The sequence below is a fragment of the Aspergillus terreus genome, genomic scaffold (genome assembly GCF_000149615.1).
Source record: "Aspergillus terreus NIH2624 scaffold_11 genomic scaffold, whole genome shotgun sequence".
In the NCBI taxonomy this organism is placed as follows: Eukaryota; Fungi; Ascomycota; class Eurotiomycetes; order Eurotiales; family Aspergillaceae; genus Aspergillus; species Aspergillus terreus.
Window position 1 is genome coordinate 73727 of NT_165934.1, and position 23224 is coordinate 96950.

The 23224-nt window shown below is 51.0% G+C and overlaps 11 protein-coding genes across 11 annotated transcripts in view; 1 reads left to right on the forward strand and 10 right to left on the reverse strand.

The window, feature by feature from the left end:
• Positions 1–4410, reverse strand: part of ATEG_07430 (putative SNF2 family helicase/ATPase) — a gene marked incomplete at both ends in the record, with an annotated part of 4636 nt that extends 226 nt beyond the window's left edge. Inside the window, 5 exons of the mRNA XM_001216051.1 lie at positions 146–309; positions 362–819; positions 869–4076; positions 4138–4316; positions 4377–4410. Of these exons, the coding sequence (XP_001216051.1) occupies positions 146–309; positions 362–819; positions 869–4076; positions 4138–4316; positions 4377–4410 (4043 nt within the window). The remainder of the gene's footprint in view (positions 1–145; positions 310–361; positions 820–868; positions 4077–4137; positions 4317–4376) is intronic.
• Positions 4411–5075: 665 nt separating this feature from the next.
• ATEG_07431 (uncharacterized protein) lies at positions 5076–5767 on the reverse strand (the record flags this gene model as incomplete). The annotated part of the gene is made up of 3 exons (XM_001216052.1): positions 5076–5184; positions 5261–5520; positions 5585–5767. 3 exons carry the CDS (start codon positions 5765–5767, stop codon positions 5076–5078), a joined length of 552 nt encoding a protein of 183 aa, XP_001216052.1.
• Positions 5768–6203: 436 nt separating this feature from the next.
• Positions 6204–7017, reverse strand: ATEG_07432 (uncharacterized protein; the record flags this gene model as incomplete). The annotated part of the gene is made up of 2 exons (XM_001216053.1): positions 6204–6772; positions 6831–7017. The coding sequence occupies 2 exons, from the start codon at positions 7015–7017 to the stop codon at positions 6204–6206; spliced, it is 756 nt and encodes a 251-aa protein (XP_001216053.1).
• A 747-nt stretch (positions 7018–7764) lies between these two features.
• ATEG_07433 (uncharacterized protein) lies at positions 7765–8103 on the forward strand (the record flags this gene model as incomplete). The annotated part of the gene is made up of 1 exon (XM_001216054.1): positions 7765–8103. The coding sequence occupies one exon, from the start codon at positions 7765–7767 to the stop codon at positions 8101–8103; it is 339 nt and encodes a 112-aa protein (XP_001216054.1).
• Positions 8104–9642: 1539 nt separating this feature from the next.
• ATEG_07434 (uncharacterized protein) lies at positions 9643–10206 on the reverse strand (the record flags this gene model as incomplete). Its single annotated transcript, XM_001216055.1, has 3 exons — positions 9643–9831; positions 9893–10027; positions 10183–10206. The coding sequence occupies 3 exons, from the start codon at positions 10204–10206 to the stop codon at positions 9643–9645; spliced, it is 348 nt and encodes a 115-aa protein (XP_001216055.1).
• Positions 10207–11285: 1079 nt separating this feature from the next.
• Positions 11286–11837, reverse strand: ATEG_07435 (CCDC90 family protein; the record flags this gene model as incomplete). Its single annotated transcript, XM_001216056.1, has 3 exons — positions 11286–11343; positions 11397–11730; positions 11822–11837. The coding sequence occupies 3 exons, from the start codon at positions 11835–11837 to the stop codon at positions 11286–11288; spliced, it is 408 nt and encodes a 135-aa protein (XP_001216056.1).
• A 952-nt stretch (positions 11838–12789) lies between these two features.
• Positions 12790–13983, reverse strand: ATEG_07436 (uncharacterized protein; the record flags this gene model as incomplete). Its single annotated transcript, XM_001216057.1, has 3 exons — positions 12790–13427; positions 13488–13634; positions 13698–13983. The coding sequence occupies 3 exons, from the start codon at positions 13981–13983 to the stop codon at positions 12790–12792; spliced, it is 1071 nt and encodes a 356-aa protein (XP_001216057.1).
• A 778-nt stretch (positions 13984–14761) lies between these two features.
• sec53 (phosphomannomutase SEC53) lies at positions 14762–15650 on the reverse strand (the record flags this gene model as incomplete). Its single annotated transcript, XM_001216058.1, has 4 exons — positions 14762–15011; positions 15080–15154; positions 15204–15520; positions 15582–15650. The coding sequence occupies 4 exons, from the start codon at positions 15648–15650 to the stop codon at positions 14762–14764; spliced, it is 711 nt and encodes a 236-aa protein (XP_001216058.1).
• A 563-nt stretch (positions 15651–16213) lies between these two features.
• On the reverse strand, positions 16214–17256 carry ATEG_07438 (putative DnaJ chaperone (Caj1); the record flags this gene model as incomplete). The annotated part of the gene is made up of 3 exons (XM_001216059.1): positions 16214–16781; positions 16884–16961; positions 17075–17256. 3 exons carry the CDS (start codon positions 17254–17256, stop codon positions 16214–16216), a joined length of 828 nt encoding a protein of 275 aa, XP_001216059.1.
• A 1297-nt stretch (positions 17257–18553) lies between these two features.
• ATEG_07439 (putative endoplasmic reticulum DnaJ domain protein Erj5) lies at positions 18554–19871 on the reverse strand (the record flags this gene model as incomplete). Its single annotated transcript, XM_001216060.1, has 3 exons — positions 18554–19602; positions 19665–19730; positions 19799–19871. The coding sequence occupies 3 exons, from the start codon at positions 19869–19871 to the stop codon at positions 18554–18556; spliced, it is 1188 nt and encodes a 395-aa protein (XP_001216060.1).
• A 566-nt stretch (positions 19872–20437) lies between these two features.
• ATEG_07440 (alternative oxidase) lies at positions 20438–21531 on the reverse strand (the record flags this gene model as incomplete). The annotated part of the gene is made up of 3 exons (XM_001216061.1): positions 20438–20963; positions 21028–21312; positions 21368–21531. 3 exons carry the CDS (start codon positions 21529–21531, stop codon positions 20438–20440), a joined length of 975 nt encoding a protein of 324 aa, XP_001216061.1.
• Between the last annotated feature and the right edge of the window lie 1693 nt (positions 21532–23224).

A 23224-nucleotide genomic window follows, 5' to 3' on the forward strand; every position in this document is an offset into this window, starting at 1 on the left:
TAATATTTTTGACTGTGCGACCATCAACTTCGAATGCGTCAGCCGACCGTCTTTCCGTCTCGTTCTCGTTCTGAACAATGTGGGCGAGCCGGCGAGAGACGGACAGCTCGTATATAGACTCCTCGACGGTATCTGAACCAGGTACATCCACACCGTGGTTGGCCGATGCTGACCAATACGATGCACACGAGCAATAGCTTGGAGCTCGATTGCTGTGTTGATCAGCGGTTCGCAGAGGAACACATGTGTCGCGTTGACCAGATTCAGCCCCGATGATTGGGCTTTGGCGTGGAGGAGAAAGCATTCGACCTATAGGCATCAGAACTAAAACTTCCCGTACACTCAGGAAGTGACTACTTACCGATGGGTCACTCTTGAAGTTGTGGATGCCATCATTGCTGTCGACACTGCTGAAACCAATTTTGAACTTGGAAAACGCCACCCGTAGGTAGGTCAAGAAGCTTTTATATTGGGAGAAGACGACGGACTTTGCCCCGGGGTCGTGTTCACGCAGCCACAAAATGTGACGCGCCAGCATATCGATCTTTGTACCAAAGGAGCTGTCCAGATCAATGTTTTTGATCTCTGCCATGGTCCCGGAACTGATGTCGGCGTATATCAGATTCTTTGACGATCGTTCGGTCTCGATCTTAGTAGGCGTCTTCTCCACTTGCACGACAAATTCCTGCGGTTTATACGTGATCTGGTGGAAGTCGTTTCCTTTCAGTCGCTTTTTGCAGGTTGGGCAATTCCGATGCTGGTTCCACCACATGCGCAGACAATCCTTGCAGTATTTATGGCCACAAACCGTCAACACACCTGTCTACTGTTAGCATAACCCTTCTGGCTGCGGAGGCGACAGTCCTACCGATCTCAAAGATTGACTGGCATATAACGCATGTTCGTGAAACGTCCTCCGAACCGGACTCATCCCGCAGATGGATAAGATAACGGCGTTTAGCCTTTAACGCTGAAATTTTCTCGTCCAACGCCTCCTCCTGCCTGAGCTTCGAATCGAAGAGCACCTGGTCAAGGGGCTTCCCGACACTTTCTTCATCGTAAGGGGCGACTGTGTCAGAAATCTGCTGCAGCTGGCGATAGTAGGCGAGACGATTGTTCATCGTATCTCGGAACATTTCTACTTCCCTTTCCAGGTTTGAAGCGATCTTTCCCTGCTCTGATGCTATGTGGGCAGCATTCTGGATGACGAGAGTGACGATCTCAAGCTCGGCACGGGCACGGGCACTTCCTTCATTTGCCTGCCATTCAAGGGATGTCGCGAGACTGCGTAGTTCGGTGATGATGGCGCGGAGCGAGCGGCCAGCATCAGGTTTGAGCCGGCTCCGGATGTCCATAACCTCCAGGAAGAGTTTGGGGGAAGGTCCTTCTCCTTTCTTGGCTTGGATTATACCCGTCTTCACTTCGTGTGCGATAAGGATGTTCCTCTGTCCTGTCAGGGCGTCGTGGCGATCTGCAAACATTGCACGCAATGCTTCCATATAGACGTACATTTCATCCTGCTGCTTTGTCGACTGCTCGTATTCATCGCCTTCAAGCTCCGACTCATCTTCTTGGTCGATGAGAGACTGTGAAAGCAGCTTGATCATGATTTGTCGCCACTCATCATACTGTTCGGCGTGTTTGTTCATCGTCTCGCAGAATTCTTCAAACTCATCGAGAACCCTACGGGACTCCAGACCCTTGTTGTAGAGCTGGGGTTTCATTTTGATGATTTTCACAAATTGTTTATGCTTGTTCTTCTCCTTGATCACCTTCATGAGTCGACCCGCCTTCCGAGAGATGTCAGTAAGCAATTCTTTACGAATTAACTTCGCTTTCTCGTATGCCTCTACTTCGAGTTTCTCCAAGGCTGCAAATCGCTCAGATTCGGGTTCCGTGAGTTTTGGGTCAGTTTTAATCTGATAATATGCGTTTCCGGTAAAGAAGACACATATATGCTCGACTTCGAGGGCCGACCGCAGCCTCTGGCGCATGGCACCTACTCTGGGATTCTTGTCTGCATCTTCTCCCTCGATATCGCTTGTATCAGCAGAACCGGCATCTTTTTCAGGCGTGTCCGTGGTCGTTTTAATCTTCTTGCGCTCAGACTCCAGCCGCTCACGACACTCCTTGACAATGGCGGCGGCTCGCTTCAAGGATGCCATCCACAGGTCGAGAGCTTGTTGCCGATGCATAGCGTTCTCCAGCAATTGTCCTCTTCGCAGTCGGGATAGAAGAAGTGTCCGTTCCTCGCCGTATATCAGGGCGTCATTTTGATCGATCATTTGCTCGAGGACTTCAGCAACCGATCTCAACGGCCCGCCCGCCCCAAAGCCACGCCTGTAGTTTCCGGTTGGATGAAGGCAGGTCAAGCGTAGCCGCACCAGCCAGCTCCGCATCTTCTCAACCACCGAGGGGTCGTCGGGATTCCAGTCGTCGCGCGTAGGAGCTCCGAATAGATCGAAGCCGCAATCCTCACACATTTGTTCGAATTGCTGATTATAATGCTGCTCTTCAACTGCGGTGAAAGGTATAGTGATGACAAGCCTCTTCTGAGCTGGCAATTGGATCTCATCGCGGACACGATCCTTGCTGTGCCGGAGAGCGATGCTGTTGACAATTCTAGCCAAAACCGAGGTGAAGTCAACACACAGCGTATGCCAGATAAACCCACAGAATGGGTGATAATGAAGAAATATCAGAAGCCCAAGAAGATCCGTTATGTCTTTGCGAAGTGGCGTTCCGGTAACTGCCCAGGCGTTTCGACGCGGAATCAAACGGGCAACTTTGGCTGCATTGCTGACGCCACTCTCGATCATCTGGGCTTCATCCAGACAGACACGCCACCATGATATCTTCACCAAAGGTGTCTTCCTGGCTTCATATTTCTTCTCGTGCCGTAGATTCTTTTTCGGGGCGTCGCCAGAGTAATGGACCTCGCGCGCAAGGACGTTATACGTGGTGAGGACGACGTCGTGGTCAGCAAGCAACTCGACCATTTCTTGGTCAGAAAGTTCCTGATGGCGATGTATACCAGTGTAATGAAGCACACTGAGTCCGGGTGCGTGAAGTTTGATTTCTTGCTCCCATTGCTCCAAAATCGCCGGCGGCGTGATGATCAGCGTCGCGCCAGAAGGTCGCAGACCATCAGAATTCCTGGCGAAGGTCTCTTCGGGTGTCAACAACCGGCGATTCAGACACATCAGGCTTATCAGTTCCACCGTCTTCCCGAGACCCATCTCCTCAGCAAGCACTCCACCCTTTAGATGGTTCCCTGCATCATACCAGTTCGACACGTCACTGGTGACTACCATGAACAACTGACTGGCGAAGCAAACACGGCCATCTGCATCTTCAAATCGCTGAAAGGACATAGGTAGTGAGTCGATAGATTCATGCTTGACGGGGACGACCTCCCCGCTTGGCTCGAGCTCCATGCCCTCCCGCTGCAGGAGCCAACGAACGGCTCTGCGTTGGAATGGGAATAATTCGCATTGGATCATATCGCACTTCACCTCTGCTGAAGAGCTGGGCGTATCTTCGGGAACATGGACGTTTTCGTAAAAGTCGCGGGGATGCCACCCTGCGCTTTTCCCCGGCGTTCGGCGTTTCTGGTTCCTATTCACAAACTCGGGTTCCTGCAATATATACTTCGAGAACACCTTCAATGGACCGACATGCAACTTCTTATAATCGAGGATGTCCAGTGAGTCTTTCCACAGAATGACTGTCTCCAGGCAGAAGCTCTTTCCATCGTCCAAGTGGCGAAGCTTCGACTGATAACACACTGGTGGGATGGTCCGCAGAATTCGATCGGCACACGCTAAGCCGGCCGCAAGCTTCAGGTTCTCGCCGAATTCTATAATCTTGGAATCCGTGCATTCCACTTCGAGAAGTGTCTTGTCATTATTCGGAGTCACGAGCGCAACCTTGGTGCTGGTATCTGACGCCCCGGCTTGCGACGCAGGTCTGAAGGTGGGATGGTTTCTTGCATCGCGAATCAGTATGGGCAGATCGGGCAGTGTCTCAACCGAATTGCTAGACTCGTCGAAGGAAGGGCTCGGGTGTGCGAATTTCTGTTCACAGTTGAGCAGGTCAGCGATGCTCCCGACATAGACTTAAGACATTTTGCCATACCAAATATAAATGAAACCTCGCCAATGGTATATACCCCAAAGGCTCTTTCTTCTCCGACACTCCGTTCAACTCTGCGAGGCTTTGTGGCGCTGAGGCTAGCTTTCTGCGTTTCGTCGGAGGGCCATCTGACTCGGGCGTTTCGCGCGCGAATGCGGTGGCCAAAGCATCAGGAACAGCGCCTGCATCGCCGGGTATTAGTTGCGGAATCTTGAGGGGATTGGAAGTACGATCGCAATTACCTGTATAGAAGATTTCCGCGATAACAGGGGCCATCCCGGACACACCTTCTTGGACTCTCGTCTTGTCGCAATGCGGCGAAGTTGACCATCAGATGGCGAGACTCGCCTCGGAGACAGTTATCTTATCTACGTGATCACGTGGAGATAGACTCCACACACTCCGATGATCCGGTATTCCGATAATCCGATAACCATGTTTCCAATCTCATGATGACCAAGATAGTTCATCCATCCGATTGATTCCCTGGGAAGTATGGAGGTACAATCCGAGATCTGATGCTTAATTCAACACACGGGCGTCTATGCTAGGTTGGAACCAGTTGGTTACATCAAGGTAGCACTGTGAATTACTGTCCTGAGTATACAGTTTCGCGGATACATATCACAACATGAGGTATTCTAGCATTCTTGATATTGTACGATCATTTATAGAAATCATTGGTATTTATATCCAGAGAAACTAACATCATTAGCTTTATAAGGTATAAGTTACTGATCTGCCCATTATACAGATATGTCTTGTTGGTATCCACTATATTGAGCACAATCAATAGTATGCCGTTGAGAATCATCTATCATCGTAGTCGCATCATTAAACATTAGAATTAAACATTAATTGTTGACAACCCACATTCCACTCTCGAGGGCGTATGCATGGAACAGGAGAATCCCATCTGCCTGTTTGTAATCATTAGACCCTTACGCCGCGTTGCTGCCTTTTGCATGACCATGGCCGCTCTTCGAGACACTCTTTCGGAATTTATCAGCAATCCGGCACGCCCAGACAAACAGCCCAAAGTGGATGATCCTATGGCATTGTATCAGTACAGGTACCAAAGACGATACGCTCGCTCGCTCGCGGAACCGAGCAACGCAACACTCACACTGCAAGAAGCGCCATCGCCGTGCCGAAGTGCTCCACGTTGGCTACCGTTTTGCCGATGCAGTCCGTCGTGTAAGTCGGGCAGCTGTATCCATCACCAGAATAGTAAGGGCTCATCAACGCAAGATAGAGAATGGTTATCGCGAGGAGGCCAGCCCAGGCGATGCAGTCGAATGTGACGTAAATGGCCGGGTGGATGGGAGATTGCGAGGATAGTCGAATCGACACGGCTAGTAATGACCAGATCAGGGTGTATTCAAGCTGTTTACACATTAGAATGCTGGGTCTGATGTAGATATTTCCGGAGAGTCAAGGTATCACATACAATACCAACAACAGGACTAATGACTGGTGCACCTAGGTCTTCAACGAGCACCTCGCCGTTGTCAAAATTGTTTTGTGACCATCCAAAAGCGACAAGTGCTGCGAGGGAACTGATGCCTGCGACTATGCGCAGGGACACCACGGCACGATGTGTGTCTCGTACGATATAAGCAGAGGGATCCATCGTGGATTAGTTGCTTCAGGGAAGATGCGTCTAGCAATTCTAGCAAGACACCAGTCAAGAAGAGGTAGACCACGCACACTATTTATGTTTTGAACATGGTGAGCCAATAGACAGATCTTCAGACCATAACATCAGCCAAGACGCAGAATACGAGTGCATGGGGCCGACAACACAGGGCGCAACTCCGAAATTTGCAGATCATCTGCGAGTGGACAAGTAAAAGCGTCCTTGTGCAGGAGAGGTGGGTAGGATGGATGTAGAATAATGGCAGAGACATGCGGATCTGGGGGCTGTGGTCGGTGCCGAGACGGTGGCTGTACCTACCGCAATCACCACTCAACGTTCAATGTTCAAAGGAATGTTGGCACTAGTAGCTTGGCCCAGGGGCAGTACGCCTTTCACCTGAATCAAGAAGGCAATTTTTCTTTATTTGCTGTTATACCTCCTTGTGATGGAAGCAGGTGTACGGTGATGCCATACGGGGCGCGGCCTTTTGGCAACAGGCGGCTGTATCATCTACCACATCCGCCATCGAGGTATAATCGCCGTTCCAACAACGTGTAATTACATGCTTGAGCTGCAACATCTCCACGTCCGGGAATCTTTTTGCGGCGAAAAGCTGCTCCGCCCTCCGCAGTAGTTCACACGGTTCCAAGACTCCCTGTAATTCATGGAAAGGACTGTTGCCCGACTCGATCTCGAACAAGGTCGAGCCAAATGCAAAGATATCCGTCTTGATATCGGGTGTAGAGCCCGGTCGATAACTGCACCATTCGTAGCACACTAAGGCCTCATTTCCGTCAAGGCCCAGAGCCAGCAAAGTCAATGAACTTGATATGACCTGATCGGTCGATAAGAAGGTTATGGCATCCAACATCGGCATGGATGATATTCTGTTCATGTATGTAGCGAAGCCCCTCTGCGGTTTCCAATGCCCATTGGAGCCGAGTATGCAAGTCAACCCGTTTGTGTGGGCTTCTGAGTATTTCACGTAGGCAATCCCCCCTTTCCAGCACAAGGCCGTCGCTGGTAATTGCATGACAGCGCGCGATTCGGGGGTGACTGCCCAGTCTCTTATACGCCGATTTCTCGATATTGTGGGCGGACAAGGCGAATCTGTCGTTTGATCTGGGGCGCCGCTTAAGAACACAGTCGTCACTCAGCGCGTAGATCATGCTAACGGTCCCTGCTGCAATAAACTCGTAGGTCTTTTGTTCTGAATCAAAGCTAGGTAGAGACGCTGGTGACATGATTATACAGGTACGATGAATGAAGGTCTGTAAGTCGGAGGTGAAATGAACGTGTCTTAAGACTCCTGACATGGATGTAACGGCTAGCTTTGTATTCTGGGACCCCAGAACTTAAGTACTTGATATAGTTTAGCCTGGTTCCCCTCTCACAACATCCCCTTAACCAGTCCCTTACATCTCGAACAACGGTATCCATAGAGACACCCGAGTCTCGACATTGAGGGCAGGGACCACGTCGCGAACTCATGCCAAACACTCCGAGTCTGGGTCAAACACGGGATCGGAACGGATCACGCCCGTTGCTTTGGCATCTTTACATTTTCTGATATACCGTTTCTCCCACCTGTGGCCAGCGGGACACTGGCGGTAGAGCACAGGAGCAGTAGTATATCGGCACATGGTCACAGTACAAAAGTGACGTTGGAAAAAGAGATGAGATGGCTGCTAAAGCATGTGTCTGTCTGGTCCTTGAGACATTGTTGAGCTTTTATATTCAGCATTCAGCAGCTGCATGATATGTCGATATAGTTGTGCTATAGAGGTCTGCGCCTCCGTACTGCATCTTTCTACAAACCTCTCTGTATATGGAATCACCGTGCACCAGGCAATGTGGCAATGTGATAAGTGTTGCAGTAGCGGCGGCCCAGATCGCGATGATTGGGCCTCGCCTGACAATGTCATCCAACTTTCATATACCCAACTCTCCTGAACCCAGCTTTTTCTAAACCCAGCTTCTTAGAGTCGACCATGAGGGGCTCAACTCTTCCACTCCATTGGAAGTGTTTTGCCTTCATACGTTCTATCAACGACAACGCCCATGACACTAATTTCGATTCGGAGGTTCGTAAACTGAGCTTGGACGAATTAGCTTTCTGTTCTATCAGGTTCGAAGAGAGACGACTCAATCCCGTGATTCCCTGTTTCAAAGCGTCGAACATCCGGGAGTACATGGTAAAGGCACAGGTTTCGTGTCTGGATCGCCCGGAGATTTTCAAGCGACTGAAGCGATTATCTGCACAATCTGAGGGAAAGCCATTTTATGAGATCTATAACACGGCATATATCATTCATAACGATCCCCTCTAGACCGGCCCCGCCGAACACGGTGAGCAGATGAATATGGTGTGAACGGTAGTACTGTAAAGGTTCTTGCCTATTTGACTGTTCTTTTAGGTCTTTCATCCGCTCCCTACCCCTTTACAACGGCCACAGAGGCTGGCGCGTTTCGAATCCCCAGTGGCAAGGTGGTCGAATATCCAGAGAGTGTTTTCGACACAGATTGCGACGACGGCTGTCGGTCATGCTCCTCAGCGTGTAATCGATCCGAATATGACAGATCGTGTGCGAGCAAGATTTCGTAGGGGTCGGGGAGATGGTGCATATTTTATTTAGCTGACACAGTAATAGCCTTTATATATGGTCACGGAGATGTCCTTGGGGAGCTTCATCACACCATTACGTTCCTTAGTGCTCCAAACTTCGTGGGCCCCATCGAAGAAGACCACCTCTTGGCAATTCCGGCAAAGGAGTTGTCGGTCGACACTCTCCGGGTCGACCAAATCCAGAGCTACATAGTCGTTGAGATCTTTCAAACGGTCATCGTCCGCAGAAAGAGTTTGCCATTGCGACGCCTACTGTAACAGATCAGTACCGTGGAAGCGACTCTCTCCTAGGAGCATCACACCAAGTTGTCTTGCGTAGTCATAGCAGCACTGATTTACGGTCTATGACGATGGAGCACCTGTCAGATCTGTTCCACGCAAGAGGATTCGGTACTGGGTGACATTACCTGAAATCCGACGGGTGATACTTGATTTCGGCACAAATATGAGTAGCTCTTTGACGTATATGTAGGGGAGTCTAGCTGTGGGGTTTGCTTGAGTTATAAGAGGAAGCAAGAGAAGAGTGGTTATGATGTTGGGCCATGTTAGGCGCCCATTTCGCGCGAATTTCAAGTCGTGGGGAGGTGGGGTTGAGTGGGATGTCCGCTCCCGGTTTGGACGTTCCATGAACATCCATGACTATCCTTGTGGAACATGCTTATGAACAAGTAATATTCAGGAGGATGAACTTCATTGATGTTTTACCGAGTTCGATTGTACTGCGACATATCCCCAAGTAGATCCAAACAATACCGTCACCAGTGGACTCAGCTGCTGAAGTTCTGAGCACTCCGACATGCCCAGAAACATGAGCGCAAGCTATCGGTGTGGGCTATCTATAGGACATTATCTATAGAGAAAGGGATGAAAGGAGGAAAGGTTCATTTTTGCGGCCAATAGCCCCCAGATACATTTGGATATCGTGACCAGGTTCTGTCCCATAACCACCATCGGGAGCAAGTAACAGCACGTCTGTGCCTCATTTATGCATATAATGCCATGTATGGGACCAGACACAAAGCCTTGGAGACACAGAAAGCAGCAACGCTTATAGTACGTGCAATAGGCAAATATCGCTAGCACCTTGAGTAACATTGCACGTGCTCGAATGAGTGAATTACTACTAGAACGTGACAGAGAACGTAACACAGACAATGCAGCAGATAGCAAAAGTAAAATCAGCACACCGCGAAGGACATGACAGAATCCAAGGACCACAGTTTCACCATGTGCCTGCCATGCCTCAGCAGCTCAACTTTCCACACTTGTCACACGACGTCCTATATCCATAGTCGCACGCCTTTCCCGTGTCCTGGTTGCATTCATAGACATGGTCATCGAGACAGTATTTGTTGATCTTGGTGTTGCCACAGAACTGTCCCTGGCGTTTGTTGCAGATACACTTGGTAGCTTTGCAGGCTCTCTTCTCGAACTAAATCATGCGTCAGACAACAGCATCTCCGAATCGAATCCGGGGGAGGGGAGTTGCATACCAGGCTCTCGAAGGATCCGTCCATTGGGGCCGCAGCAGCAGCGCGGGCCTCCAATGACTCTAGAGCCGGGCCTGGCTCCACTGGCTCAGCCAGCGCTGCTGGGACCAAGGCAAGGAGAGCAAGAATGGCAGTGTACTGTGTATGATGGTCAACAGTTGACTTTTAGCCATGGGGTCGGGCGAGAATTACCTTCATATTGAAGATTGAGACAAGATTGGAGACTTGATGAGGAAAGAGACTGGCGATGTTTTTCTAGTGGGATATCCTGGGGAAGATGAAGCTTTATATACTTCTCGGACAGCGTACACGAGCATGTTGATATGAGTTATAACGGCTACAAACGGCAAGCTGGAAGGCCAGAACATAGATTCTTTCCCCGCATGAAGCTCCAATGTCTCAGTTAATCTCTGTATAGAACATGAGGCATGTATGGGAGTGGCCTATCATACCCCTGCATGGGTGTCTCTAGGTAATGTAACCCAAGGAGACTGAAGCCCGTATCGAGGCATGAGGACAGCAAGCAATTCAATTTTTATGAATAAGAGAAAGCTAACCGCCCAGTTTACCTCAGGTGGCTGCTTATGATGCATCGCAACTGATGCATATACGAAGACTTCCTTTCTTCCAGCTCCGTTGTGCGGTAGGAATACTACCGAAGGATGCTACTATAGGAGCCACACCCCTGTTCCTGTTGTTCACAACACCACTCAGATGCGTTCCATCTAACCTAAATCTATTGCTTACAATGATCCAGCTACGGCAACAACCGAGCCTCCATTATGGGGGTTATGAAATCCTGATTTGTCGGGAGATCGGACGATTATATTAGTCTGGATATAAGCTTGTCTTCATGTGGAAAAGACGAGGATACGCTACATGGCTTATACGAACCAAAAGTATACGTTCTCGCCAAGGACTCAAATGTTAACCTCCGACTTGTTGACATCCTGGAAACAGGTGCAGATGGATGCCTGGGATATTGTATGACTCGAAAGGCAATATTGTACAGCTAGTGATTACGAGGAAATACTCAGTCTCAGTAGTGGCTACCGGGCGTGCTGGATGAACGCTCTTACTGGGTACGGGTTGTCTTAGGGACCAGGCCACTGCCTCAGGTATTTCGGCTTAGTATTGATAAATGAAACCCTCCCCCTTAGCCTGCTAACCATCACAGTATGTGTAACTCCATTAGAAATATGCATCACCCCGGTCAAACTCTTCTCCATGCCTGTAGAAGAAAATATAACGCCCAGACAAAGGAAAGACAAGGAAGGAGAGGAATAGCCTCTGAGCTGGTCCGTCAGACCAACTAAGAAGCCATTTTGGGAATATTGTACAAACCACGCTGAAATATGACCTAGCTGTAAACAGTAACAAGCCGCGAGACATCAGCTCACATGAGCAGACGCCACGCACCAAGAATAAGAGCAGCAGTACCGGTGCAGACACCCCTAGAAGACCATGTTAGCATTTTCGCAAATAGACCGGGAGAAAGGGGTTGTACATCAGCCATTGGAGAGTGGAGAATTTGACAGCCTCGACACGTTCTCTCAACCCAGCTACCTCTTGTTCGATTCTGGTTTCCGTTTCCTTAATCCGCATCTCCTGACCGTTCGCCTCTTCGCGGATGCGGCCTTTCTCGAGGTTCAAATCCAAACGGACGGAAGCTTGCGTACGTCCAATCTCATCTCGCAGACGGGAGTTAAGCTTGGCCAGATCCGCAGCGATTTTCTCGTGGGAAGAGCGGGTCAGCTGCGCTTCCGTAGAGTCTGCATTCAGTAACTCGGAGCGGAGTTTCGCAAAGTCGACTTTTTGCGTGTACGTTGATCTCTCCGTGTCTGCGCAGAGACAAGAGTTAGAACCTTCAGCAACGAGGGGTATCCCCGTCATACCCCACAACACAACCAATACAGAACGGAAGTAACTAACCTTCTCTGAGGACCATAGTCCGGGTGAGATTCTGAATCGACTCTTGAATAACATCATTAAGCACCCGCATCATCGCAACAGCCTGCTCCTCACTGAACCCCTCGTCCTTCAACCGCTGCACGAACTTCAGTGTATCAAAATGATGATCCCGCTGGCGGGAAGCAGAGGCATGGAACGCGCGTTGCGCCGGCTTGAACGTCGCCACGTAAACACCATTATGCCGGATGGGGTTGCTTGGAGACTCGACAGTGGGACGACTCGGGACACTGCGGGCTGACGCCGGAATGCGCCTGGCGATCGACGGCGGGAGACTGTATTCGCGAGAGGTGGCGGAAACGACGGCAGACGTGCGAGAAGAGTATTTCAGCGTGTGTAGCTCCCGGGAGAACGAGCGGCCGTGGACGGATTGCTGTTTCTGGTGACGACTGGCGGAGAGAGCGGCGCTCTGAGGAGGAACGGTAGTGCGGGTTGAGGCTCCGTTCCAGGTCAGGCGCGGGAGGATCGACCGGGGGACCTCTGTGACGGATTTTTGAGGGGCCATGATTAATGCGATCCCAAGTTGAGGCCCATGAATGATAGTAAACCGTAGGGTAGCGATGGTGATGCGGTGATGTGAAGTCGTCGCAGTATCGATTTCTATGGAAGGATCGAGGGCGCCGGAGAAGGGATGACTAACCCGGGAAACTTGACATGTGATTCGACCATCCGGTTTGGGAGACCCGCTGGATCGGGGAACTACTAGAAGTCTACTTCGAGAACAACTACAGGACTACGATCTGATTCTGGGGATAGAAGAGTCTAGATTTTTCAATTTGGAAAGACCTTCTCATAAAGATGAAGATACAGAAACACAAAAGCAATCACCACAGGACAAAAAAGCTAGTTAACATTCTGGGAGGGGAGACATACCTGATGTCTAAACCGAGCTTCGAGGACTCAGATGTGTGATCGTTCCCTGAAAAGCATTATCAGATAACAGGTCGTGTCCAGAGGCAGAATCCAGGGAACCTAATTCTCAACGCTTGGGCCAACATCTGAGCTTGCTCCTCAGGGCACGCAGACAAACAAGCAACCGCCAAGCGGATGTGCTCGCGGGTCTGGAAAGACGGGTGTTCAACCAGCAGCGCGGCGATCTCAAACTGTTTTATCGTGATAGCGCTCTGAAGAGGATTCATTCCAAGGGAACCGGAAGGGCCATCCCATCTGGCCAACATCTCTTGGACGACGGAGTAATACCCCTTGTTGACCGCCAGCCACATATCGCTAACGCCCCACGCGTCGACATGTCCCACAGGTGCGTTGTGACGGATGAGTTCCAGCGCGAGTGGCTTGTTGCTGTGCAGAAGCGCGTGGGTCAGGGCAGTCGAGCCGGTGTTGTCAGTCTCCTCCACGAGTTCGGGGAACTTGCGCAGGAGGAAATACGAGTAGTCGTCGTAGCGGTTGTCGATTGCGATATGGAGCACCGTGCTGTGGTTGGCAGTGAGGCCAGGAAGGTCTGAGCCGTTGAGAATCGCCAGATCGAGCATGCTCGTAGGGAGGCGGCCGCCGATCATGGCGGAGAATTCGCGCATCAGGTTGATCTTTGCGCCGAACCGCAGCAACAGATCTACTATCCTGGTTAGCTTGGGCAAGCTCTCTTCGTCGTATTCCATCTTGGCTGACATACAAGCCACTGCAGCGGAGTACAAGTGAGAGATGCTGCTGCGAGGAGGATCGAACTGAGGCAGTTCGGGATCGGCGCCATACCTCAGTAAAAGATGGACGATATCAACTTGCTTCTTGTAGATTGCCAGGCCAAGCAGAGAGCGAAACCCTAAGGTATATGATTTGGGGTCAACTCCAGCCTCTAGAAAACCTAGGACTGCAAAGTACCTACCATCTCGCACGGCCTTTGCCATGTGCTCCACAGGTCGGCAAGCCTCGTCCCAGCGGTGACGCGCACGCTCGTACTCCTCCGGGGTAGGTAGAGCGTACTGCTTTGCAGCTTTCTTTCGTTCGACACAAAGTTGAAAGTCCATATACTTGCATGTTTGCGAAAATCTCGCAAGCGACGGTGGATCCATGTGCTTACAGATCTCCAGCAAGATCTCAGGAGGGACTTTGGCGAAGGAGGAGGATTGAGGAGGACTGGGTGGTTCATCGTTGGTTTTGTTGGAAGACATGTTGGATTGCTGTCACAGAAGGCGATATGCAGGATGATGGTATCAATGGGGACACTGACTAGACACTACTGAGTCTTAGATAGTGAGTTTCGACGATGTGGTGACACACTGATGAAGCCACAAGAACAGTGGGTTCTGCACACTACAAGTCCCTAGGATGATTGGGGTTTATATAGCCAAGGTGAATCATATCCAGCAATGAACAAAGAGCTAGACAATGCTCTTGTGCTACGACTGAACAAAGACGTTCACGGTAAGTGTCATACGTTGATCAAAGACAATATGCAGTGTCTCGGCAAGTGTAGTTGATTTCTTTGTGCTCGTTCAAGCTGTGGAAAATCCCGTTTAGTTAAAAGCAAGTGCCAGGAGGATTCCATAACTTCTGTTGGTATACTCCGGACATGGATGAGAGCTAATAAGGCATAATGAGTGCACACATAACTTGAAGCTGTCCAGCATGTACAAACCTGCTGTATGGATTTGACACCCCCCATTTACAAACCATTCTTTTACCTTGACTTGCGGCCGCAAGGCGATGTAGGCAATGATCATAGCAGCTTTATGAAATGGACTCAGCTTGCTCTATAAACGGATACACTTAGTATAGACATAGCCAAAAGTATAGAATGTATGAAATGATATATCCAGAACACACATCGATTCTCTAGAAGTCTGGTCCACATGCAGTGTGCGTTCGTATATCCGTAGATGGCGTCATACCAAATTCAAGGTCGCTTTTTAGAACGAGTGTCAAACGCTAAAAACCTCCAAGTCTCCTCTAGAGATTGAACAGCTCCTTCAGTTGCTTCATCGTGTCTTCGGGTCCATTGACGGCATGGCCGACGGTCCGGGGGTCACTGTAGATTTCGTAGTCGTTGCCTCCGGGGAAGGACTTGTCACCGAAGAAGTGGATCGTCTTGTACTCGACACCGGTGATGTTCTTCTCGGCCTCGACATGCTGCAAACAATAGGTTTTGTCCCAGCCAGTGGGGAAAACGTCGAAAGAGATCTGACCACCGATGGAGTAACTAGAACGATGAACCCGTCAGACCAGTCTCAAGAAACGGTGCGGCCGCGAAGACAATTCATAACTTACGTGAGGCCATAGTCGGGGAATTCCTTCTTGAGGGTTTCCACAAAGTCCCTCCGGATGTTATGCTGCTTGTCATACCTGCGGGTTGTCAGCCAGAGGCCCAGAGACAGCCAAAGCCAACACATACGCTTCGAATTCGTTTCGCTCCTCGACGCTGGCATTTCTGCCGACCGGGCTGACGTTGATCATCCCATTGCGGAATTCAATGAAAGTGCCGCGTTTCTTGGGGAGCTCCACGTTCGCAAGGTACTTGAGAATGAAGTTGACCAGCTTCTGGTACTTGTCCTCTCCGATCCATTGTATGAAGCTGTTGCTAGCAAGGTTCTTGCCCAGACGAATCGCGGTCAACCCGTTCTCGGCGAAGCAAAAATCGAAGAGGGAGGTAACTTTCGTGGAGGCGGTGCCGAGTTGTTCCTGTTGCTTCGCAAGATCGGAGCCGCCAACCTGTCGTCTCACCAGTGAGATTGCTGCTCCGTTTTTGGTACCGCCTGCAAGAGAGACTCACGAATCCAATGGCGCACTTGTGACGAAGTTGCGAAAGAAGTTGGAGCATCTCGGGAGACACAGTCTGCATCATTCAACCATGTCAGCGTCACGAAAACGACATCCAGGGGCGATTGTCAGGGGATCATATCGATATTGACTCACTCTTCGTGCCGGAGTCAGAGTACCGTCGACATCAAAGAGACAGATGGTCTCCTTGATGGGACGATCCTCAAGAGCTGGGTACACGCTTGCTGCTTCAGCGGCCATGGTGTTGGATAGGCGGGGTGATGGGGAAAGACTCAATTGGCGATAGGAACCACGAAGAAGCAAGGAATATCTAGACAAAACCACTCCAGAAAGACCGAGATCGACAGGGACAGGAACAGGAGTTTTTGTATACTACCGAGCAGAACGTGTCCTGACCGCATGCGGTGAGAAAAGAGGGGCGGGTCCAGACACAGCTTACCCGTTTTGGAGGGGGGCAAAAGGCGGTCAGATCAACGTGGGGTCTCTTATCGATAACCTTAGGGAGTCGGAGGAATGTGATCTCAGTCTTGTTTCTAGATATGAATTAAATAGCTGGAAGGATGTGGATAGTCGCATTAACCGCCCCGAACCATCATGTTCAAAGAAATGGTCCTTAGGGATAGGTTACCGCCCCATAGTCGACTGGAATACTTTGGCAGCCAGCTCGCTGAGCAGCTGCGCGCGATCGCTGTGGGGGAGCTCCAGGAAAACCTCATAGACACTCTTGCCCCTCACGTCTCGAATAGCCCCGAGTCGGTTCCCAGCGACGGCTCCTGCGATGGCGCCGGGAGCATTGCCTACGATGAACCCCAGCGCGCCACCACTCACCCCGCCCACGATGGACCAAAACCGCGATGTAGGTCGGGCGCGAGGACGACCGTTCTCATCGGGTTCGTCACTGGCGAGACCTTCCTCGCGCAGCATCTCCTCGAACACTGACCCAAACTGTTCTGACGCCCGTCGTTCGCGATCTTCCGTGCCGAATCCGAAGCTCGACCACGGGAACCCGCCTGGCATACCCTGCGGCTCTTCCGATGCCTCTTGCGCCCGGAGCTTTGCGTCGTACTCGTCGCGACGGGTTTTATCCGAGAGCGTATAGTAAGCATCGCTGATTTCCTGGAACTTGCGAGTGCGAGCTGGCCGCTCCGGCGAGTCGACGGATACCCGATCCGGATGTGACTTTAGTGATTCTCTGTAGTCGTTATCGTTAGTTTTGTGATGGGAGCGGTTGGCTCCTGGGCGGGCACCTTTTGTATGCATTGCGAATTTCCTGGGATGTTGCATCCCGGCTCACACCCAGGATTTTATCTGGGAATCAGTTAGAATTGCGACAGCGACGAGGATGTAGACTGCGTACAGTAGTTTGGGAGACCTAGAACATGCGTCAGCACGGGCGCAGTAAAATTCGATTGTGAACTTACTTGACATATTGTAGAGACTATGTATCGAGATGGGTATGTACAGGGAGAGCGTCGAGTTACATACTCTGTACAGTGGCACATGCTGAGGATACGTGGGTTGAGTCCAAATCCAGATGCCGCCTGATGACGTCGCTCCTTTGCTGCCTCAGGCATGAGAGTATTTTTGCGGCCTGAGGCCTCAAACCTCGGCACGGGAAGACCCCTGAGGAACAGCACCAATGAGCAACTCCAGCACCAGCCACCCATTTTCCACTGTGATGTGCAGCAGTCCGAGACCATGCAGGACTCTTCCTCCAATCCTCTCAGCTGGCTGAGTGTTCTCTTCAACCATTCTCCTCCGCACATTCCCTGCTGTCAGTGTTGACCTGATAGCTCCACCTGCTGTCTGTACGTGCACATACCTAAGTACCTACTCCGTACTACGGAGTATATCCGGCACCACCTGGCACCCATCAACAGTGGGGACCGTACATGCAGCACAGAGTCTAGAACTGCAATTGTGTGCGTCTGCAGAAGGCGACTCCGCAACCACGTCCTGATTGCTTGAGCTGCAGAACCGAATGCGACGGACGCCCACAACGGAAGAGGACACCATCTGACGACGTTTCAGCTTGCGACAGACAAACAGAACATCGCCATCCTCCCAATTGCTCGCTCCTCCCCAGCCGTCGCCGCATCAATTCCAACATCCATTCAAAATGGGCTGGTTTGACGGACGCTCCTCGTCTTCCGGCTACTACGTCCGCCGGCGGTCGTCGCCCGCGCGCCGCGGATACTCAACCTACCATTCTCGCTCGTCGGCGCCGTCCATCTTCAGCATGGGCGGGAGCAGTCGCGCGGGCCGCTCCAGCCCGTCGGTGTTCTCGTCGTCATCGTCGCGACGGGCGCGCCCGCGCTCGGGCTTCATCCATCGCATCGTCCGCTACATCAAACGGCTGCTGCGCGATATCTACAGCTACGCCCGCCGCCATCCGTTCAAGGTGCTGCTCTTGGTGGTCGTGCCGCTTCTGACCAGTGGTGTGCTGCAGAAGCTCTTCGCCATGATCGGTATCCATCTGCCCAAGAGCTTGGGCCTCGGGGGTGGTTCGCACCGCGGCGGCGAACCGGGCATGGCAGATAACATCAACGGGCTGATGAATATCGCGAAAATGTTCATGTGAACGCATGCCGCCTGATGCTCCTAGGGTGGTGATTTGGACATTCCGTATAGAGCATGATGAGGTGCCTAGTACCACAATCGAAACGACCACGATGATATGATGTACATGCGATATTCCGATTTTGTTTTGGGGGTTTGTTGCTTTTGGGGGGCTAGCTGCAGTTGATTTTCGGATGGTCCATTGTTATGCCTACGTTCATTCTACGACTCCTGTACCCGGTAGCTGGGTTGATTCTAACAATCCAATGGACCAATGCATTATGCGCTAGTCCAGACAATATAGCCATGCATTTTGGTTCACCACGCACCGACCGTAGTAAAGTAATGTCTACAATGAAAGGAATGGAACGACCGTACCATTCGGAGACGCAGACAGCCCATCCCTCAGGATTTCTGAGACCGCCTTCCCCTCCGGCGCGAGGATTTGCCATTCGACGCCATGGCCGAGCTGGACGTCGTCGGCTCATCGCCCGCAGACTCCGCCGCTTCGGGCGAATCCTCCTCCTCGACGGCATCAGAGGACCCAAACACCCGTCCAACGGTCTTGCGGAACACCCAGCCAGGAAGGCGGAACACCATCGTATCACGCATAGTAGGGCGCGGGATCTCCTCCACATCGAGGAGGAACTCCTGGCGCTCGCCGTCCTCGGACTCCTCCTCAAGGAAGACATTCCCGACCGAGTCCACGATCAGGACCTTTCCGTTCTCCGCGACCACGCGCTTCCTCTCCCCGGTGGGCTCGACCGACTCCGTCGTGGGAGTGGCGGTGCCCGAACCCCGGGACGACGCTCTCGGCGCCTTCTTCTCCTTGCGGTTCTCGCGTTCCATCATGCGCTTCTGGCGACGGTTCATCGGCATGGCCGCGGCGCCGGCGTCGCCGGCATCGGGCGTGGGCGCAGGCACACCTCCCGTCGCGTCGACCCCCGGAATGCCCCTCACACCCAATTCATCGCCCCAGGCGGCGCGTCTCGCCTGTCGGATGTACCGATCCACAAACTCGCGCTGACGCTTCCAGCCCAGCACCAAGGCCGCGTAGTGCGCGCCGCCGCCGAAGACGAGGAACAGCCCAACCAGCACGGAGCCCAGGCCCGGCCGGAACCGCGAGTAGTAGTATCCGGTGCCCTTCCACTTGGGGAAGCCGTTCTTGAGGAAATGGTCGTAGCGCTCGCGGCCGGGCCCGCGGAGAATGTTGGCGACGGTGTTGAGGCGGGCGGAACGTTCGTGGGCTTCCTTGACGGCGGCGGCGATTTCGCGCTGCGAGGGGCCCTTGTTGACGTGGACGCCGGTCTTGGAGGATTTGGCCCGGGTCTTGTCCGTGGAGCGGTTGGCGATGAAGCTGCGCTTGACCTTGTCCGGGTGCAGCTGACGAGATCTCTTGCGGTAGGCCTTGTTGAGTTCGTCTTGGTTGGCGCTGGGCTTGACACCGAGGAAATCTGTAGGGAGGGGGTTAATGTTAGGTCTAGGGGGTGCGGGACTTGACGACAGGTGTACATACCGTAGAAGGTCACGTTGGCGCCCTCCGCGGCGGTGACTTCGTCGTTCAGTCGGAAGATTTCATAGTCTGAACGCAAGAGAGGAGATTAGCCCGACTACTGAATGCAATTGCAGTAGGGGAATTAATGGACGGACCTTCCTTGGTCCACGCTGCGGCGAGAACCAACAGGACAGCGAAGCAAACAAGACGGAGTACGGTGGACTTCATCTTGAAGAAATGCGGTCAAGGCCGCTGAGGCCTGAGAGAAATAAAAAAGGAGAGAATGGAAAAAGGAGTGAGGGTGAGGGAGAGGAGGAAAGTTGGTTAGAGGACTGTGTGGTTTACAGCTACGATGTCTCTTTTCTGGTTGTGGTAAGTAAGCAGCGCCGCCTTAAGTGGACGCGAAAAGTACCGACTGGGTGTTCGCTGCTCCGATTAGTACGGCTCAGAGAGATGGCTAGAGGATATCAGTGGCGCGAAGCAGAGAAATTAATATTACTTACAATATCAATTTTTACTGTAATCGCTGTCTATCTAGATTTGGTCTTGAAGAATTGATCAAGTTCTTATCGTAGTCGATTGAAACTGTGGGTAGAACCACAGTCTGGTTCTATCTTTTGACGGTGTTCTATGGTTCCTTCTAAATATATATCACCATTCTAAAAGAGCTATATACATCTCCTGTAAAATTCGGGGACGATGAACATTAATATGTGCCCATATAGGTTAATAGCAGATTCAAATTTATGTAGGGCATTCACAGACAAAAGACTGTATAAACTGACAATTTCTTTCTAAACCCGCACCCTTTCCTTCCGCACAATATCGACGTTCAAGCCACTCCGGACGCCGTCGCCGATGGCCTCACTCGCGCTCTCCACCTGTTCCCTCAAGTTCACCGAAAATGGATTCCGGCTACGGTTCTGATCCAAGCTGCCAAGTGTATGGTTCACATCGCGATGTTTCGCCTCATCGGCACGCACATGGAGCAGGAGAGATCGCATACAGCGCTTCCCCTCCGGCATGTTCCAATACTTGATGGCTATAGGGGGTGCCTGTAGATTTTCCCAGTCGAGCAAAAGCCCGTTCTCTAAATCCTTGATGGCCTTGGTATAGGTTATGACGGCTTCTTCTTCGAGGTAGCCCACGAAACGGTGGCAGATCCGTGGGGAGACAAGGTATGCCGTGAAGAAGGCGCTGAAGAAGACCATTTGGGATGCTAACACCATCAGGCGCATGAAGCGACTCGGCTCGGCGAGGTTGAGGAAGGTGAGGAGGTGCATTCGTTCGTTGTAGGCTTCTTCGAGGAGGGTTTCGATCCTATCATCTCTCAGTTTTCGTCCTCTACCTTTCGCTTTGTTGTTGTAACCAGATCGAAACCTACCAGCCATAGTCCCTCTTCATTCTTCTGATGCTTTTCAGATGTCGGAGCATACCAGCCACCATGCCGGGCACGCCGGCCACACTCTCCAAAAAGATGAACCGTGTGATCCATTTTTTCTCTGTCATGGTATTGGCGTGTGGGTTTGCGCTTGTGTTTGGCCGATACCCTGTGACAAAGTCCATTCCCCAACGAAGGAAACGGACTGTGCCAAGGGCGAGCTTGTCGGAAATGGTCTTTGCATTTCGGTGCGCGATTTGGACAGAGAGAATCTGTTCTTGTGTGTACCTTATATCCGGAGGTTATTATGGAGTATATGTTAGGAAAGGACGGCATGACTCACACTGGGTGAGTCCACGCAGACTTTTGGGCTGTCACTTGTGCATGGTATCTTATTCCAGATGGGCTAGTTGAAGGCAATGAATATCGAGGAAGGGCGTAAAGCAAACGAGTTTTAATACTGGGGATAACAAGACGCGCTTGCCTGATGCCGACGTGATGGTTCATGGTGAGAGCGGTCCACTCTTTAGATATACAGAATGAGGAGATCAAAGAAACTAGCTGCGTGGTCGAATATGTGAACAGATCTGGGGAAAACAAGTATTTATAGCCTGGGTTTCAGTATACTCGTAGAGACATGGGCAGTATGACAATCCGATATTTCCCGCTCGAGTGTCCAGACTATATGATGAGCGGAGTACTTTGGACTTGTTGAGACCCATTCTGGTATGTTGATCAGCAAAGGAAACTTTGGTTCGGCCCCAGACCACTAGATACGTTATCTTCTACGGGGTTTGCGGGGGTTGTGAGGCGTATGGCGTTGGACCTTTTTTGGTATCCCAGCTGCGTCCGGTTGTATAGCATAGATCCCCGTCCAACACCCTGGACATCGGGATAATCAAGCTGCATGACTATTGTCTACTTGTATAGAGTCCAGCCGTAACGTATTAATTCATTTTGAAACTCTAGAATGATGATCTCGTAAATCGCACCGTTTGGGGAGCATCGTTCCCAATGTTCTCACACATACGCGGTAGCCATCTTCATAGTGCGCCCTGCAACCTTCCTGACTCAACCAGCCCCGGAAAGCTCCGACATGACCCAGAATTTAGTACGTATTGTTATCGTGCAGTCTAGTTCATCATTTCGTGTGTTCACAAGCACATCTCCCTTGTGTCAGTGTGTCATCCTCTAGGCGGAAGGACATCGTCCGCTGATAGCCGCGTCGGAACCAGTTGGTTGACGAACGCAAATTTGCTCGGGGGTATCTCAGGTCGTGCTCGGTCAGCGGTGGTATGCGAGGACCAAGTCCAGCTTATGTCGCCTGGGGTATTTAGTACTCTTCAGTTACAATATGAGGAGTGTAGGGAGAGAAGAGGAAGATAACTGTCATGAATGATCCCCAGCAAGTGAGACTAGATCTATGGCGATAATGAGCTTCCTTGTGCTAATGCCTAAACTATAGAAACTTATTAAATTCCCTCTCTCAAAAATTTACTTTGAATCGGCACTATACGGTCGGTTAAAAAGAAGCGAGGAGATGTCAAATATGTTCCCTAGTTCGATGGGCAGACTACTGAACTGCTCCGAGTTGAGATTATCAGGAAAATATCAAATCCTTCGGTCATGTAGACTATAATCCAATTAAACTGGCCTTCATTATCCGCGGTTGGATAGCACTTTTGCAGGAAAGGCATTTGATTTCACTTTTGATATTGAGACTGAGTAAAGTATTGCTTATTGTTCTCTGTCTCCTATTGTAGTAGAATATGGTCAATCGTTACCTTGCATATTCCTACAGATAGTTTGTGAATCGAGTAATTGTTTATGTTCATAGATATTTCACGTACAGTAGCTATTTAAGGCACTGGCGTCGTTGAGACCGTGTCTTTACCTCTACTTAGTAAAACACACTGTATCGAGCCGATAGCATAGAGTGCCTAGTTCAACTTGTTAGATTAGGGTACGGTATCCCTGAAGTCCTTCTACCCTTATCTTGCCTATTTCAATTCGAACCTAATCGATCTATATAGACCACATCCCACGAGCTAAGCAGCAGTGAACCGCTTTTTCAGGCATGTTATGCTGGATGCAGTGGAATACGGAGTAGAGGTCAAAGCTGCATACTGTTTCGCCTAGACTCAACACTTTTAAGCGATCTGTCACGGACATAACAAGCCATCATAAAGAAGATTCCACC